We start from the raw sequence: 16,013 nt of genomic DNA, 5'->3' as shown, positions 1-16,013 counted from the left end.
TGAGTATACTTCGCTTCGGATTCGTAGTCCTGAGGTTCCGGCTTCGATCCCCGGTGAATCCAACAAATGGGCAAAGTTTCACCCTGATGCTCCTGTTCACCAAGCAGTAAATAGGTACCTCGGAGCTGCTTCGGGCTGCTTCCTGGGGAGTGGGGGTACTATCAGGTGAAAGCGCCAAGCGATTACAATTATAAAGCACTGGGAAGGGGTCAGGATGACGAGGGGGGGGGGGGGAAAGGAATGGTGTCCAACCACTTGGACGGTCGGGGATTGAATGCCGACCTGCATGAAGCGAGACCGTCGTTCTACCGTCCAACCCATGTAGTTGGACCTGCTTCCTGGGGATGTGTAACAAAAAGGAGGCCTGGTCGAGGACCGGGCCGCGGGGATGCTAAGCCCCGAAATCATCTCAAGATGCAGTGTTGGGACAATACCTTACAATTATTGTCCCACAATCCTTCTGGCTGAGGGACGGGAGTAATAATGGGAACTTTGACAAGCCACCGGCTTCCTGTTCCCGTCGAGGCCACTAGAGCTGCAGACATGTCAGGAAAGGCAGCCTCGGGGGGGGAGGACAGGAAGTGATGTTAGGGTAACTTAGGTAAGGGGGAGGGAAGGGGGAGGGGGTCTCGACAACACTGAGGGAGGGGGGAGGCGAAGGATGGCGAGGGCGTGGGACTGATTACAAATCCAACGCTCCTGAAATAGATACTAGCTCGCCGTCACTAATAATCCTGCTACGCTGAACGTGTTAGTCGAGCGTAACGTGTAATTCGTGGCGTAAAACAAGTGACGTTCATGTTAGCGAAGGATGAAAAGGAAAGAGTAGTAGGGAGTTGGTGAGAGGGGGGGCAGGGGTGGTTGGGTGGAGAGGATGAGCTGGAGAAAGAGGGAGAAGGAAAAGTTGGATAAATGTCAGACGGAGGGAAAGATAAAGAGGAAGGAGAATAGGGAAAAAAATGTAAGTGGAATTATTACGCAACATACACAACATATTTAGGGTAATAGACGAGGTATAAAGGAGCCAGACCTCACTTCCCCATAGTCACTGTTAGGTAAGGAAAGGGAGAAGGAATAGGTGGATGAAGAGAGATCAACGGGGAAGGATTAGACGCATGTTGAGGAGGAGGAATGGGGGGAGGGTGAGGGGAGGAGAGAGGAGGGAGGGGAAGAAGAAGAAGGAAGAGTAGGAGGAGGAGACTGAAGGAAACGGGGCAACAGTAGGTGGGGGTGAAGAGCAGAGAGGACCTCAGTTGGCCGTGTGTGGTGGCGGCGAGCGGGGGTGACCGTGTCTGTGTGTGTCGAGCCCCACGGCAAGTGTGTGTGTGTGTGTGCTGCTGTCGGCGGCACACTCTTGCCCTCTCTCTCTCTCCCTCTCCCTTGCTCCTCTCCCGTGTGCTGGTGGGAACCGCGAAGTGATGGTGGACTACCAGAGATGATATAAGGCATGGTGTTGAGTCGCAGAAGCAACAGGGGCATGACTTCAGTTCGATTAGAAGGTAAGTCCGTCGCTAGATTAGTTCATTCCTTGCTGAGGGTATGGGGCGAGATTAGTTCATTCTGAGTAAAGGGTGGGGGGTGAGATTAGTTCCTTCTCAACAGAGGGAATGGGGCGAGATTAGTTCATTCTGAGTAGAGGGCATGGGGTGAGATTAGTTCATTCCGAGTAGAGGGCATGGGGAGAGATTAGTTCATTCCGAACAGAGGGTTTGGGGCGAGATTAGTTTATTCCGAGCAGAGGGTATGGAGTGAGATTATCTCTTTCCGAACAGAGGTTATAAGGACGATATTCTTTAATTGTGAACAGAACAACATTAAAATATGTCCCATATGATACACAAACAAACACTGACCAAATCTCATCATGATAACAAAGATTAAATAGTAATAACAAATATAAAAAGGAAATGTAAGCTGTTTAGCGCTAAGAACACATTAATTGTTCAATTCTTGAACCCATTATGTGACTAACTTTTCTGTCACCTCCCGGCAAGGACCGGGATGAGGCCCATAATAAACTATGTAAACACAGCATTATTAGGCCTATAGGGCCATGCTAGAAAGCATTTCCTCAATTTATCTTGATTCGTCATCTGTTCTTGCCTATAACCAGAGGTTTAATTGTTAGTGTTGTTTGCTTAAACTGTCTCATCACTGAACAAATACTGTCGAACCTTTAATGCTTTGCTAGACTATGCTCTCTAAATTAAAAACTGATTTAAAGTGAAAAATTTGTGACGAGTTTTGCCGTAATTTTGTTTTCAATATCGTATTTATATCCAGTTTATTGATGCATTCAATTGGAATTTCGAGGGGAGTATAAGACGAGAGTAAATTGAGTTTGTTTTTTGGGCATATCAACTGGATGAGGGTATTAAGGAAGTGACACAAGCTTACTGATTAACCGCCAAGTATACTTTAATTCTGAACACAGTCCAGGACTGAAGTAAACTGAGTGTACATACACTGAACGCGGAGTACAGTGTGCCCGTCACTGCTTGAGTTCATTGGACGCCAGCCCGGGTGATCGCAATACCACACTGGGGTAGCTAAGGTCAGTCAGTCGATACAAGAAGCAGCGTTGCTCAACACGGCTCCAACACTTTCTCTGAGCTTACCCAACACTGGTAAGTCCAGTAGAGCTTACGGGACAACGTCCAGTCCAGCACTTCATGCCCCGCCCACTCCTGTTGCACCTTCTACCTCCTTTGTAACTCAAGGTAGTAAATCTGAGACTATAGTCTCATCAGAATACCCTTGTGTTGATGGTGCGTGAAATCTATCCCCCATGTAACTTATTATCGATACGGTTTTCGTGAACATTAAGAGGGAAGCAAAGGTGATATAGTACGTGTAGGGCGGGGCATTATATTTCTACTCTGTTTATGCTTCTCGGCCTTCTTTTGGAAGGTTTAAACGAGGCGCTGTTGGATTGTTTGGAGAGGCGAGGGAGAGAGGGGGAGAGGAGTGTGGCTGTGGTATGGCAGCGGTAGTATGGCAGGGTTACGGGTGGTATGTGGGCATGAGGGGAGGAGTCTGCAGTAGCGGGTGAGGCGGGAATGGTTGAAGTGACGAGGAAAAAGCTCGGGGGAAAGGATGAGGATAGGAGGCAGGGGATGGATGGGGGTCAGGGAAGTCTGGAGGGGCCGGGGATGGCAAGTAGGAGATGGTTGGGGCGGCTGGCAAAAAAAAAAAACAAGTGTGTTAGGAGCCCCGTTGGGAAGCAGGGGTGTGGGGGGACGGTGGAGATCTAGCTGCATGATCTCACCACTGGTGTCCAAGGAACAATGTGTGCAACAAGTGGTCGTTGCTGGTGTTTTTGCCGTCACTATTCTCACTATTCTACCGCCCAGAGTGTTCTTATACCCAGGAAGGTATTCAAAAGTCTAGCAAGGTGTTCCTACACAATAGGTGCGTTTTTAATAATAATAATTCATTGTGCCGGGGGACAGGCAGCCGGTATATTTATACATGTTAGGCTTATATCGAGACACCCCCCCCCCTCCCGCTTCCCAAGGGTCGACTTACTGACCCCGCCAAGAATGCAACTCCACAACAAGCTGCCTAACTCCTGGGTACCTTTTTACTGCTAGGTGAACAGGTGCATTATGTAATAAGAAAAGCGCCCAACTGTTTCTGTCCCGCCCGGGATTCGAACCCTGAATTCCCGACTGTGAGTAGAGAACGAACCCAGGTTGAGGTTACTGCACTCGCAGAGGGCATTCCTTTACCCCTGGGAGGCGCTGCTTCCTTCACTCGTGATCCTCTGTACATGGGGACGTTCCTCTGTACACTCTGTACATGGGGACGTTCCTCTGTACACTCTGTACATGGGGACGTTCCTCTGTACACTCTGTACATGGGGACGTTCCTCTGTACACTCTGCACATGGGGACGTTCCTCTGTACACTCTGTACATGGGGACGTTCCTCTGTACACTCTGTACATGGGGACGTTCCTCTGTACACTCTGTACATGGGGACGTTCCTCTGTACACTCTGTACATGGGGACGTTCCTGCACCCACATAAGTAATAATGTCCAAAAAAAATTCTGTAACTCTAAGGGTGACCCAACAGTCAGGAGGGTGACCCTACAGTAAGGGAATGTGACCCTACAGTAAGGGAATGTGACCCTACAGTAAGGGAATGTGACCCTACAGTAAGGGAATGTGACCCTTCAGTAAGGGAATGTGACCCTACAGTAAGGGAATGTGACCCTACAGTAAGGGAATGTGATCTTACAGTAAGGAATGTGACCCTACAGTAAGGAATGTGATCGTACAGTAAGGAATGTGACCCTACAGTAAGGGAATGTGACCCTACAGTAAGGAATGTGATCCTACAGTAAGGAACGTGACCCTACAGTAAGGGAATGTGACCCTACAGTAAGGAACGTGACCCTACAGTAAGGGAATGTGATCCTACAGTAAGGAATGTGACCCTACAGTAAGGAATGTGATCCTACAGTAAGGAACGTGACCCTACAGTAAGGAATGTGACCCTACAGTAAGGAACGTGACTCTACAGTAAGGAATGTGACCCTACAGTAAGGGAATGTGACCCTACAGTAAGGAACGTGACTCTACAGTAAGGAACGTGACCCTACAGTAAGGGAATGTGATCCTACAGTAAGGAATGTGACCCTACAGTAATGAGTGTACCTTAACAATACCTTGTCAAGCACAACACGAAGCTGGAGAAAGTTCAGAGGTATGCCACTAGGCTAGTCCCAGAACTAAGAGGCATGAGTTACGAGGACAGGCTGCGTGAAATGCACCTTATGACACTGGAAGACAGAAGAGTAAGGGGAGACATGATCACTACCTACAAAATTCTCAGAGGATTTGACAGGTGTAGATAAGGATAAACTGTTTAACACGGGTGGTACGCAAACAAGGGGACACAGGTGGAAACTGAGTACACAAATGAGCCACAGAGACGTTAGAAAGAACTTTTTCAGTGTCAGCGTAGTTAACAAGTGGAATGTATTAGGCAGTGATGTGGTGGAGGCTTGACTCCATGCATGGTTTCAAGTGTAGATATGATAGAGCCCAGTAGGCTCAGGAATATGTATATCAGTTGATTGACGGTTGAGAGGCGGGACCTAAGAGCCAAAGCTCAACTCCCGAAAGCAAACTAGGTGAGTACACACACACACTGTCCAAGTCGCCTCCGCCTTGGGACTGCTGAAGGCCCTCGGAAACCTATGATGGGTTCGTCACTGTTTCCAGCCGCGGACACTGCTACTGCTGCTCCCAGACACTGTAATCCGAGAACCTGTTGCTGGCTGTGGGGAAGATTGTCGCGTCAGTGACTGCAGAAGGAGGGGGAGGGTGATTGCGGGAGGGGAGGGGGGGTGAAGTGAATTCCACTAGCTGAAAATCCTCCCTCCCGCCCCTCCCGCCCCTTGCTAATTTAATTGTACGTGGTGCATTTTATTTTAAATTATTTTAGTTCATGTCATACCTGCTGTTGTGGAAGAGGAGCTGCAGCCGCTGAGAGACAGGTGCTGCAGCTGGCTGAGAGACAGGAGCTGCAGCCGCTAAGTGACAGGAGCTGCAGCCGCTGAGAGACAGGAGCTGCAGCCGCTGAGAGACAGGAGCTGCAGCCGCTGAGAGACAGGAGCTGCAGCCGCTGAGTGACAGGAGCTGCAGCCGCTGAGAGACAGGAGCTGCAGCCGCTGAGTGACAGGAGCTGCAGCCGCTGAGAGACAGGAGCTGCAGCTGGCTGAGAGACAGGAGCTGCAGCTGGCTGAGAGACAGGAGCTGCAGCTGGCTGAGAGACAGGAGCTGCAGCTGGCTGAGAGACAGGTGCTACAGTCAATCACGGATTGGCTCCAAACACGAAAGATAATATTTTTCGAACAAAACATTAATATATTAATTGAATTTTTAATTTTGCCCCGGAGGGATAGTTTAGTGAGCAACATCACTCATGCAGTGAGTGAACATGCTACTAAACCACCACTCCCCAGTGGGAAGAAAACCCGCTGGGTTGTGTTAGTGATTGATGTGAAGTTTGGAACGTGGCGGTAAACAAAAATATATCAAGGTTGACAGTATTAGGAAGTGAGAGTGATAGCAAAACACTGAGTGAATGAGTGGGTGAGTGAGCGAGTGGTGCCTGATGATCCAGTGGGCCAGCATTCTTCAGCACAAGGCACTCATTGTACTCTGATCCAAGGTGGGACGAGGACCATAGACACCCACACACACGCTCACACACACCATAGACACCCACACACACGCTATAGCTGCCGCACTACATGCTTGTATTTACGATATTTTAACAATAAAGAAGAAAAGGCCTCTGGTGTTTACACTACACTCCTTCCCTCTGACAAACTAGGACTAACAGAGAGCAAGGGGAGTTGGGGGTAATATAGAGATCTTAATTGGTTTTACCTAACCATGTGCATAAGGACCTACCCATCGAAACCTATGCTCACATTAGTCTGAGGAAGCGTAAATATTGCTGTTCTTTAAACTTAGTTTACCTAATACTTGGTAGAATGACGCTATCGAAAACTTTAAAATTATGGTGCACTGAGCATGAGGAAAGGTTATTAAATTAAAGATCAGTTCCAAATTACCGAACACAAGGAGCCAGCCGCCATAAATCATGGCTGAGTGTATAGCCTAATAAATACGAGAAGGCAATAGCCTAGGCGTGCGGGGGAAGCAAGGCACGTACAGCGTGTTTTTAACCACAGGAACACAAACATAATACCAAATTCCAACACTTTCCTCTCCTCTACCAACAGATCTAAATTCCTTGTATAAATACTAGGACGTGACTTGCTTAGTAAGGACTCTAGTGATTTTTGTTATTCCACTACTGAAAATGAGGCCTCTTCAAGATGGTATTTATTGTACTCGGAATTGAGACTTTGATTTCTTAAATATTATATAGATTTTCATTAGCTAGAAATAAAAGGTAGTTGGTTAATGAAGACCTGGGTAAATACTGGTTTGGAGACAGCATTGTAGCGCAGTTTACCGGCCAATAAGATCCACGGGATCGTTGGATTCTTTCAAGCTTAGGTTAAACGTGTATATGAATGAGTTGCCAGGATCAGCTTGAGCTATTGTTACCTGTGGCAGGTGGCTACAGGTGAAGAATCCACTAATCCTGATCACTCCAGGTGCAAACTTTGCGAACAGGAACTGGGTCATGACAGGACATTCTTGAATATCCAGTCGTTAGACTCACCAGGCCTGCAGGTGTGAGGTACCGGGAGTTTGTAAACACTGTATTAACTGCTCTTGAGGATATCCTCACAATGCCCCCCATAGTTTGCTAGTGAAGACTACTGATCACATGACACTGTATGACTAGTCATCCTGCAGCCTGTCCACGTAAGTTTCCCAACGTCAAGAAACTCTCGTACTAAAGTACCCTTATCCTAACCCGCCAGAGGAACCAAAACAGAGAACGGGATGTCAATTTCTCGAGCCGCTTTCATTTTCTAGTACGATGATTTTTTGGCCTTAGGTTAAAGTATACGTCAAAATGCGACGCTCTATTAGGCGTGGTCCTATAAGATGTGATTTTGTTTTAGCATCACGTAGCTATTGACACACTATGTAAACCATTGTAATATTTGCTTTTATTATAAAATATGTGTAGAATAATAAATCCCACATTGTTTGAGTTAGGAAAACACTACTTGTCAAATATTGATACTGTTCTTAAATGATTTCCCCATTTTGCACCCGCAAGATAACGTAAGCTTTTAAGGGTTGATAAATGTTAATCTTCTTGTTTGAGGAGCTGTTCACTTGAGACAGTTAAGCAAGTCCCAGCTGTGTCTGGGTACAAGTGGCAGGATGAACAACCCAGCGGGTTTTCTTCCTATTGGGGAGTGTTTTAAATTTTAAATTTTGCCCCGAGGGGCGAGTTTATTGGGCAGCGCCACTCATCTTGTGAGTGAACATACCGCCATAGCAGAATGTACAACACTTCCCAATAGGAAGAAAACCCGCTGGGTTGTTCATCCTGTCACTTGTACCCAGACACAGCTGGGACTTGCTTAACTGTCTCAAGTGAACAGCTCCTCAAACAAGAACATAAGAACATAAGAACAAAGGTAACTGCAGAAGGGCTATTGGCCCATTCGAGGCAGCTCCTATTCTATAACCACCCAATCCCACTCATATACTTGTATAAGAAGATTAACATTTATCAACCCTTAAAAGCTTACGTTATCTTGCGGGTGCAAAATGGGGAAATCTTTTAAGAACAGTATCAATATTTGACAAATAGTGTTTTCCTAACTCCTCAAACAATGTGGGGTTTATTATTCTACAGTTATTCCTAATGTCTCTCAGGTATTCACATTCACGTAGATAGTGGTCAAGGCGGTGTCCATCACTCTCACCACAGATTCTGCAACTTCGCTGATCAACTGTTGTTTCCATTCCAAATCTCCATGGATATTTGTATCCAAGACGGATTCTCGCTATTACTGATTCTCTCCTTCGTCCTCCTCCTCTTCGGCCATAATGACTGGGATTGCCAGCTGCAACCATGTTGTACCATCGTACAGATTCACTGGTTTGTGCTTCTATCCTCCTTTCCTCAGTTACCTTGTCACGGTGATGTTGCCTGATAATACCTCTAATTTGTAGTTGAGTCTTGGGTATGAAGTATTCAATATGGTCTCCTTCAGCGCCTTCAGCAGCCAGCACATCTGCTCGTTCATTTCCACATATTCCAACATGGGAGGGGATCCACAGAAACTTGATGACTCTTCCCTGATTGGTAAGTACTCTCACAGCTCTCTTGATTTCAGCGACTATTGCAAGATTTTCTGCCTGATTTTTACTTAGGCTTTGCAGCGCTGCTTTTGAATCGGTGCAAATCACTGCACCATTAGTGTTCCGTTCAAGAAACCTTAACGCCATAACAATGGCAGTTAGCTCTGCTTGCGTTGAAGAGGCATAGTTCTCAATACGTGCTTTTTCTTCATTTCTGCGTTGGAAGGTATTATCCTTGATTACCGTGTATGCTGCACCAGCCCTGCCATTGACAGGATTAGATGGCCCGTCAGTGTAGATTTGATCTAGTTCATCTCCGGCTTGTACATGCTGCTATGGCGGTATGTCCACTCACAGGATGAGTGGCGCTGCCCAATAAACTCGCCCCTCGGGGCAAAATTTAAATTTAAAAAAAAAATGCGGTTGATGGGGTGACATACACAAAGCACATGAAGCTAGCCGTCATGGAGTGTTTGTGGAGGCTCCGGCCTCTCTCCTCACTACACGATGGGCCTAATCCACTCCGGATAAAGAGCAGCCCACAACAAGAACCTTGTGTGAAGAATGCTGACCCGGTGTAGGTCACAGGGATGCTGCTATGCGTTACTACATGTTGCTATGCGCTGCTACACGTTGTTATGCGCTGCTACACCTTGCTATGCGTTGCTACACCTTACTATGCGCTATTACACCTTGCTATGCGCTATTACACCGTACTATGCGCTGCTACACCTTACTATGCGTTGCTACACCTTACTATGCGCTGCTACACCTTGCCATGCGTTGCTATACCTTACTATGTGATGCTACACCTTGCTCTTGCTGCTAGACCTTGATATGCGTTGCTACACCTTGCTATGCGTTGCTACACCTTGCTATGCGTTCCTACACGTTGCTATGCGTTCCTACACGTTGTTACACGTTGCTATGCGTTGCTAGACCTTGCTATGCGTTGCTACACGTTCCTACACGTTGCTATGCGTTGCTAGACCTTGATATGCGTTGCTACACGTTGCTATGCGTTCCTACACGTTGCTATGCGTTCCTACACGTTGCTATGCGTTCCTACACGTTGCTATGCGTTCCTACACGTTGCTATGCGTTCCTACACGTTGTTACACGTTGCTATGCGTTGCTAGACCTTGATATGCGTTGCTACACCTTGCTATGCGTTGCTACACGTTGCTATGCGTTCCTACATGTTGCTATGCGTTCCTACACGTTGTTACACGTTGCTATGCGTTGCTAGACCTTGATATGCGTTGCTACACCTTGCTATGCGTTGCTACACCTTGCTATGCGTTCCTACATGTTGCTATGCGTTCCTACACGTTGCTATGCGTTCCTACACGTTGTTACACGTTGCTATGCGTTGCTAGACCTTGCTATGCGTTGCTACACCTTGCTATGCGTTGCTACACGTTGCTATGCGTTCCTACATGTTGCTATGCGTTCCTACATGTTGCTATGCGTTCCTACACTTTGCTATGCGTTCCTACATGTTGCTATGCGTTCCTACATGTTGCTATGCGTTCCTACATGTTGCTATGCGTTCCTACACTTTGCTATGCGTTCCTACATGTTGCTATGCGTTCCTACATGTTGCTATGCGTTCCTACATGTTGCTATGCGTTCCTACATGTTGCTATGCGTTCCTACATGTTGCTATGCGTTCCTACACTTTGCTATGCGTTCCTACATGTTGCTATGCGTTCCTACATGTTGCTATGCGTTCCTACACTTTGCTATGCGTTCCTACATGTTGCTATGCGTTCCTACATGTTGCTATGCGTTCCTACATGTTGCTATGCGTTCCTACATGTTGCTATGCGTTCCTACATGTTGCTATGCGTTCCTACATGTTGCTATGCGTTCCTACATGTTGCTATGCGTTCCTACACTTTGCTATGCGTTCCTGCATGTTGCTATGCGTTCCTACATGTTGCTATGCGTTCCTACATGTTGCTATGCGTTCCTACATGTTGCTATGCGTTCCTACACTTTGCTATGCGTTCCTACATGTTGCTATGCGTTCCTACATGTTGCTATGCGTTCCTACATGTTGCTATGCGTTCCTACATGTTGCTATGCGTTCCTACATGTTGCTATGCGTTCCTACACTTTGCTATGCGTTCCTACATGTTGCTATGCGTTCCTACATGTTGCTATGCGTTCCTACATGTTGCTATGCGTTCCTACATGTTGCTATGCGTTCCTACATGTTGCTATGCGTTCCTACACTTTGCTATGCGTTCCTACATGTTGCTATGCGTTCCTACATGTTGCTATGCGTTCCTACATGTTGCTATGCGTTGTTACACGTTGCTATTTGGCAACATTCAAAGGCGACCCAACAAATATAATAAAAGTTGACTCGTATAGGCCTTAAGAACTTTTTTTTTTTTATTCTTGTGTTCGTATGTAGGCTGCAGTTACAGAGGCACGTTACAGGAAGTTACAGGATGTAGGAAGGTTACAGAGGCACGTTACAGGAAGTTACAGGATGTAGGAAGGTTACAGAGGCACGTTACAGGAAGTTACAGGATGTAGGAAGGTTACAGAGGCACGTTACAGGATGTAGGAAGGTTACAGAGGCACGTTACAGGAAGTTACAGGATGTAGGAAGGTTACAGAGGCACGTTACAGGAAGTTACAGGATGTAGGAAGGTTACAGAGGCACGTTACAGGAAGTTACAGGATGTAGGAAGGTTACAGAGGCACGTTACAGGAAGTTACAGGATGTAGGAAGGTTACAGAGGCACGTTACAGGAAGTTACAGGATGTAGGAAGGTTACAGAGGCACGTTACAGGAAGTTACAGGATGTAGGAAGGTTACAGAGGCACGTTACAGGAAGTTACAGGATGTAGGAAGGTTACAGAGGCACGTTACAGGAAGTTACAGGATGTAGGAAGGTTACAGAGGCAGGTAATGAACTTCACGAACCGAACCTCGGTATTCATTTAGCAAATTTAACATAAAATATTAATCAGGTAATTATTTTTTGAATGGAAAAAGACATAAATGTTTCTTTATGTTATTGGTTTAAAGGTTTATGTTAGTAAGACTGGCTAGGCTTTAGTTCAGGCGCAACGGGATCTGAAGTACCTAAACATTTGCAGGAACGCAGGAATAGGTTTCCCAATTTATTATAATAATAATAATAATAATAATAATATTATTATAATAATAATTAGTAATGGTAATGTCTTCTCACATAATAATACAGTATAGGATAAAAAATCCAACACTTGTATAATGTGTGAAATTTATGTAAAGAATTTACACCAAGTTTTTCGCACTCTGCTGAGTGCTTTGTCAAGGTCTAAGTGTATGGTTAGGACGAGACCTACATCTCAACGTCTAGTAAATTAGACGTCTAGATTAGATTATTTTTTTGTTTAGACGTTGATATGCAAGTCTCGTCCTAATCACACACACTCAGGCCTTGACAGAGTACGGAATTTCACAAATACACAACTGTGGGATTTTTATCCTATGAAAGTAATAATAATAATAATAATAATAATTTGATTTATAAACCTATATGTTGGAACATGCTACAGTGGTTATTTTGTAGGTGCGTAAATTATATATTACATAAAGCAACTTATAAGCAAGGTATTTTGGGGCAAACAGTTAATAGATTTAAGCCACAGTAACTTTTGGTAACGGTGACAGTTCTCGGTTTTTTAAGCATATAAACAAATAATTCGTTTGAGGAATTCAAAAGGAGGAGGTATTTAGGTGTTTGAGGAAATAAATACCTAAATATCTTTCACTCTGCTTGACTTTTGAAGCATTCCCCTCCAATATGGTACCTTGTGTTCGGCCTCCTGCTCCCTTCACCTAATTTCATTACTTTACACTCACTTGGGTTAAACTTTAGTAGCCATTTTCTAAACCACTCCTCCAGCTTGTCCAGGTCGTCTTGTAGTCTCTGTCTTGATTCTTCTCATAATTTTGGCATCATTCACGTTCATTGAGATGAAAAAGTCTATACCCTCTGGAAGATCGTTTACATGTATCGGATGTAATTGGAAGATCGCTGCCTCGTATAGGCCTTAATAATATATATATATATATATATATATATATATATATATATATATATATATATATATATATATATATATATATATATAGTTACATATATACACTATGTGTGCGGCGAATTAGTGTGCTGGTGAGTACATGTGTACTGGTGAATGAGGGAGTGTGTGTGTGTGCTGGTGAGTGAATGTGCTGGTGTGTGTTCTGGTGAGTGAGTGATTATGCTGGTGAGTGTGTGTATACTGGTGTGTGAGTGTGTGTGTGCTGGTGTGTGAGTGTGAGTGTGTGTGCTGGTGAGTGAGTGTGAGTGCTGGTGAGTGAGTGTATGCTGGTGTGTGAGTATGAGTGTGTGTGCTGGTGTGTGAGTGTGTGTGTGTGTGTGCTGGTGTGTGAGTATGAGTGTGTGCTGGTGTGTGAGTGTGTGTGTGTGTGCTGGTGTGTGAGTATGAGTGTGTGCTGGTGTGTGAGTATGAGTGTGTGTGCTGGTGTGTGAGTGTGTGTGTGTGTGTGCTGGTGTGTGAGTATGAGTGTGTGCTGGTGTGTGAGTGTGTGTGTGTGTGCTGGTGTGTGAGTATGAGTGTGTGCTGGTGTGTGAGTGTGTGTGTGTGTGCTGGTGTGTGAGTACTCACCTAGTTGTACTCACCTAGTTGTGTTTGCGGGGGTTGAGCTCTGGCTCTTTGGTCCCGCCTCTCAACCGTCAATCAACAGGTGTACAGATTCCTGAGCCTATCGGGCTATCCACATTTGAAACTGTGTATGGAGTCAGCCTCCACCACATCACTTCCTAATGCATTCCATTTGTCAACCACTCTGACACTAAAAAAGTTCTTTCTAATATCTCTGTGGCTCATTTGGGCACTCAGTTTCCACCTGTGTCCCCTTGTGCGTGTTCCCCTTGTGTTAAATAGACTGTCTTTATCTACCTTATCAATTCCCTTCAGAACCTTGAATGTGATGATCATGTCCCCCCTAACTCTTCTGTCTTCCAGCGAAGTGTGGTTTAATTCCCGTAGTCTCTCCTCGTAGCTCATACCTCTCAGCTCGGGTACTAGTCTGGTGGCAAACCTTTGAACCTTTTCCAGTTTAGTCTTATCCTTGACTAGATATGGACTCCATGCTGGGGCTGCATACTCCAGGATTGGCCTGACATATGTGGTATACAAAGTTCTGAATGATTCTTTACACAAGTTTCTGAATGCCGTTCGTATGTTGGCCAGCCTGGCATATGCCGCTGATGTTATCCGCTTGATATGTGCTGCAGGAGACAGGTCTGGCGTGATATCAACCCCCAAGTCTTTTTCCTTCTCTGACTCCTGAAGAATTTCCTCTCCCAGATGATACCTTGTATCTGGCCTCCTGCTCCCTACACCTATCTTCATTACATTACATTTGGTTGGGTTAAACTCTAACAACCATTTGTTGAGTGTGTGTGTGTGTGTGCTGGTGTGTGTGTGTGTGTGTGTGTGTGTGTGTGTGTGTGTGTGTGTGTGTGTGTGTGTGTGTTTGTGTGTGCTGGTGTGTGTGTGTGTGTGCTGGTGTGTGTGTGTGTGTGTGCTGGTGTGTGAGTGAGTGTGTGCTGGTGAATGAGTGTGTGTGTGTGTGTGCTGGTGTGTGTGTGTGTGTGTGCTGGTGTACTCACCTAGTTGTACTCACCTAGATGTGTCTGCAGGATCGAGCATTGACTCTTGGATCCCGCCTTTCGAGCATCGGTTGTTTACAGCAATGACTCCTGTCCCATTTCCCTATCATACCTGGTTTTAAAATTATGAATAGTATTTGCTTCCACAACCTGTTCCTGAAGTGCATTCCATTTTCCCACTACTCTCACGCTAAAAGAAAACTTCCTAACATCTCTGTGACTCATCTGAGTCTCAAGCTTCCATCCATGTCCCCTCGTTCTGTTACTATTCCGTGTGAACATTTCGTCTATGTCCACTCTGTCAATCCCTCTGAGTATCTTATACGTTCCTATCATGTCCCCCCTCTCCCTTCTTCTTTCTAGTGTCGTAAGGCACAGTTCCCTCAGGCGCTCCTCATACCCCATCCCTCGTAGCTCTGGGACGAGTCTCGTTGCAAACCTCTGAACCTTTTCCAGTTTCATTATATGCTTCTTCAGATGGGGACTCCATGATGAGGCGGCATACTCTAAGACTGGCCTTACGTAGGCAGTGTAAAGCGCCCTAAATGCCTCTTTACTTAGGTTTCTGAATGATGTTCTAACTTTTGCCAGTGTAGAGTACGCTGCTGTCGTTATCCTATTTATATGTGCCTCAGGAGATAGATTAGGTGTTACGTCCACCCCCAGGTCTCTTTCACGCATCGTTACAGGTAGGCTGTTCCCCTTCATTGTGTACTGTCCCTTTGGTCTCCTATCTCCTAGTCCCATTTCCATAACTTTACATTTGCTCGTGTTGAATTCCAGTGTGTGTGTGTGTGTGCTGGTGTGTGAGTGAGGGTGTGCTGGTGTGTGAGTGTGTGTGTGTGTGCTGGTGTGTGAGTGCGCCACACATGTGCTCGTTACAGCAGGCACTCGGGTGTTATGGCTGGCCATGCTCACTCCTGGTAAGGTAATTAGCCGGCGCACTAAACGCCGGATTCAATTAACTTGGGCCGCATATGAAATGATGCCGGAGCCGTCAGCTGTGGGCAGCCGTTATGCTGTCTAGCTGCTGTACCGGGCTGCTGTACCGGGCTGCTGTACCGGGCTGCTGTATCGTACAGAGAACTGGTGTGCTAATAATATTCATGCAATTAGATTTCTACTTGTTTTTGGAACTTCTCAGTAAATTTGGAAGTACTAATATTAAAATACACAATTTTGGGCTACATTGGGTTCATACAAAACAAATACACAATAGTGGTGTATAGCAGATGAGTATAACGTATTTCGCGTATTTGTTTTGCTTTTGAAGGGAAGGTGTTGGTATGAGGAGTCCGTTATGGGATATACAGTGGTGTGGTAGGGGGAGGTTTACCATATGGGGTATACAGTGGTCTGGTAGGGGGGAGGTTTACCATATGGGGTATACAGTGGTCTGGTAGGGGGGAGGTTTACCATATGGGGTATACAGTGGTCTGGTAGGGGGGAGGTTTACCATATGGGGTATACAGTGGTCTGGTAGGGGGGAGGTTTACCATATGGGGTATACAGTGGTCTGGTAGGGGAGGTTTACCTTAAACTTGGGCAGTATGGTATTATGAC

The 16,013-nt window shown here is 45.8% G+C and overlaps 1 protein-coding gene across 1 annotated transcript in view; it reads left to right on the top strand.

Moving 5' to 3' along the window:
- The first annotated feature begins 1,246 nt into the window (after positions 1-1,246).
- The window catches only part of LOC123759299 (uncharacterized), a 232,906-nt gene continuing 218,139 nt past the window's right edge, over positions 1,247-16,013 (top strand). Inside the window, exon 1 of the mRNA XM_045744169.2 lies at positions 1,247-1,499. Within this exon, the coding sequence (XP_045600125.2) occupies positions 1,448-1,499 (52 nt within the window). The 5' untranslated portion in view covers positions 1,247-1,447. The remainder of the gene's footprint in view (positions 1,500-16,013) is intronic.

This window comes from Procambarus clarkii, chromosome 32 (assembly GCF_040958095.1).
Source record: "Procambarus clarkii isolate CNS0578487 chromosome 32, FALCON_Pclarkii_2.0, whole genome shotgun sequence".
Taxonomy (NCBI): Eukaryota; Metazoa; Arthropoda; class Malacostraca; order Decapoda; family Cambaridae; genus Procambarus; species Procambarus clarkii.
Note: the sequence above shows the minus strand (reverse complement) of the source record. Positions and strands in the feature narration are given on the sequence as shown.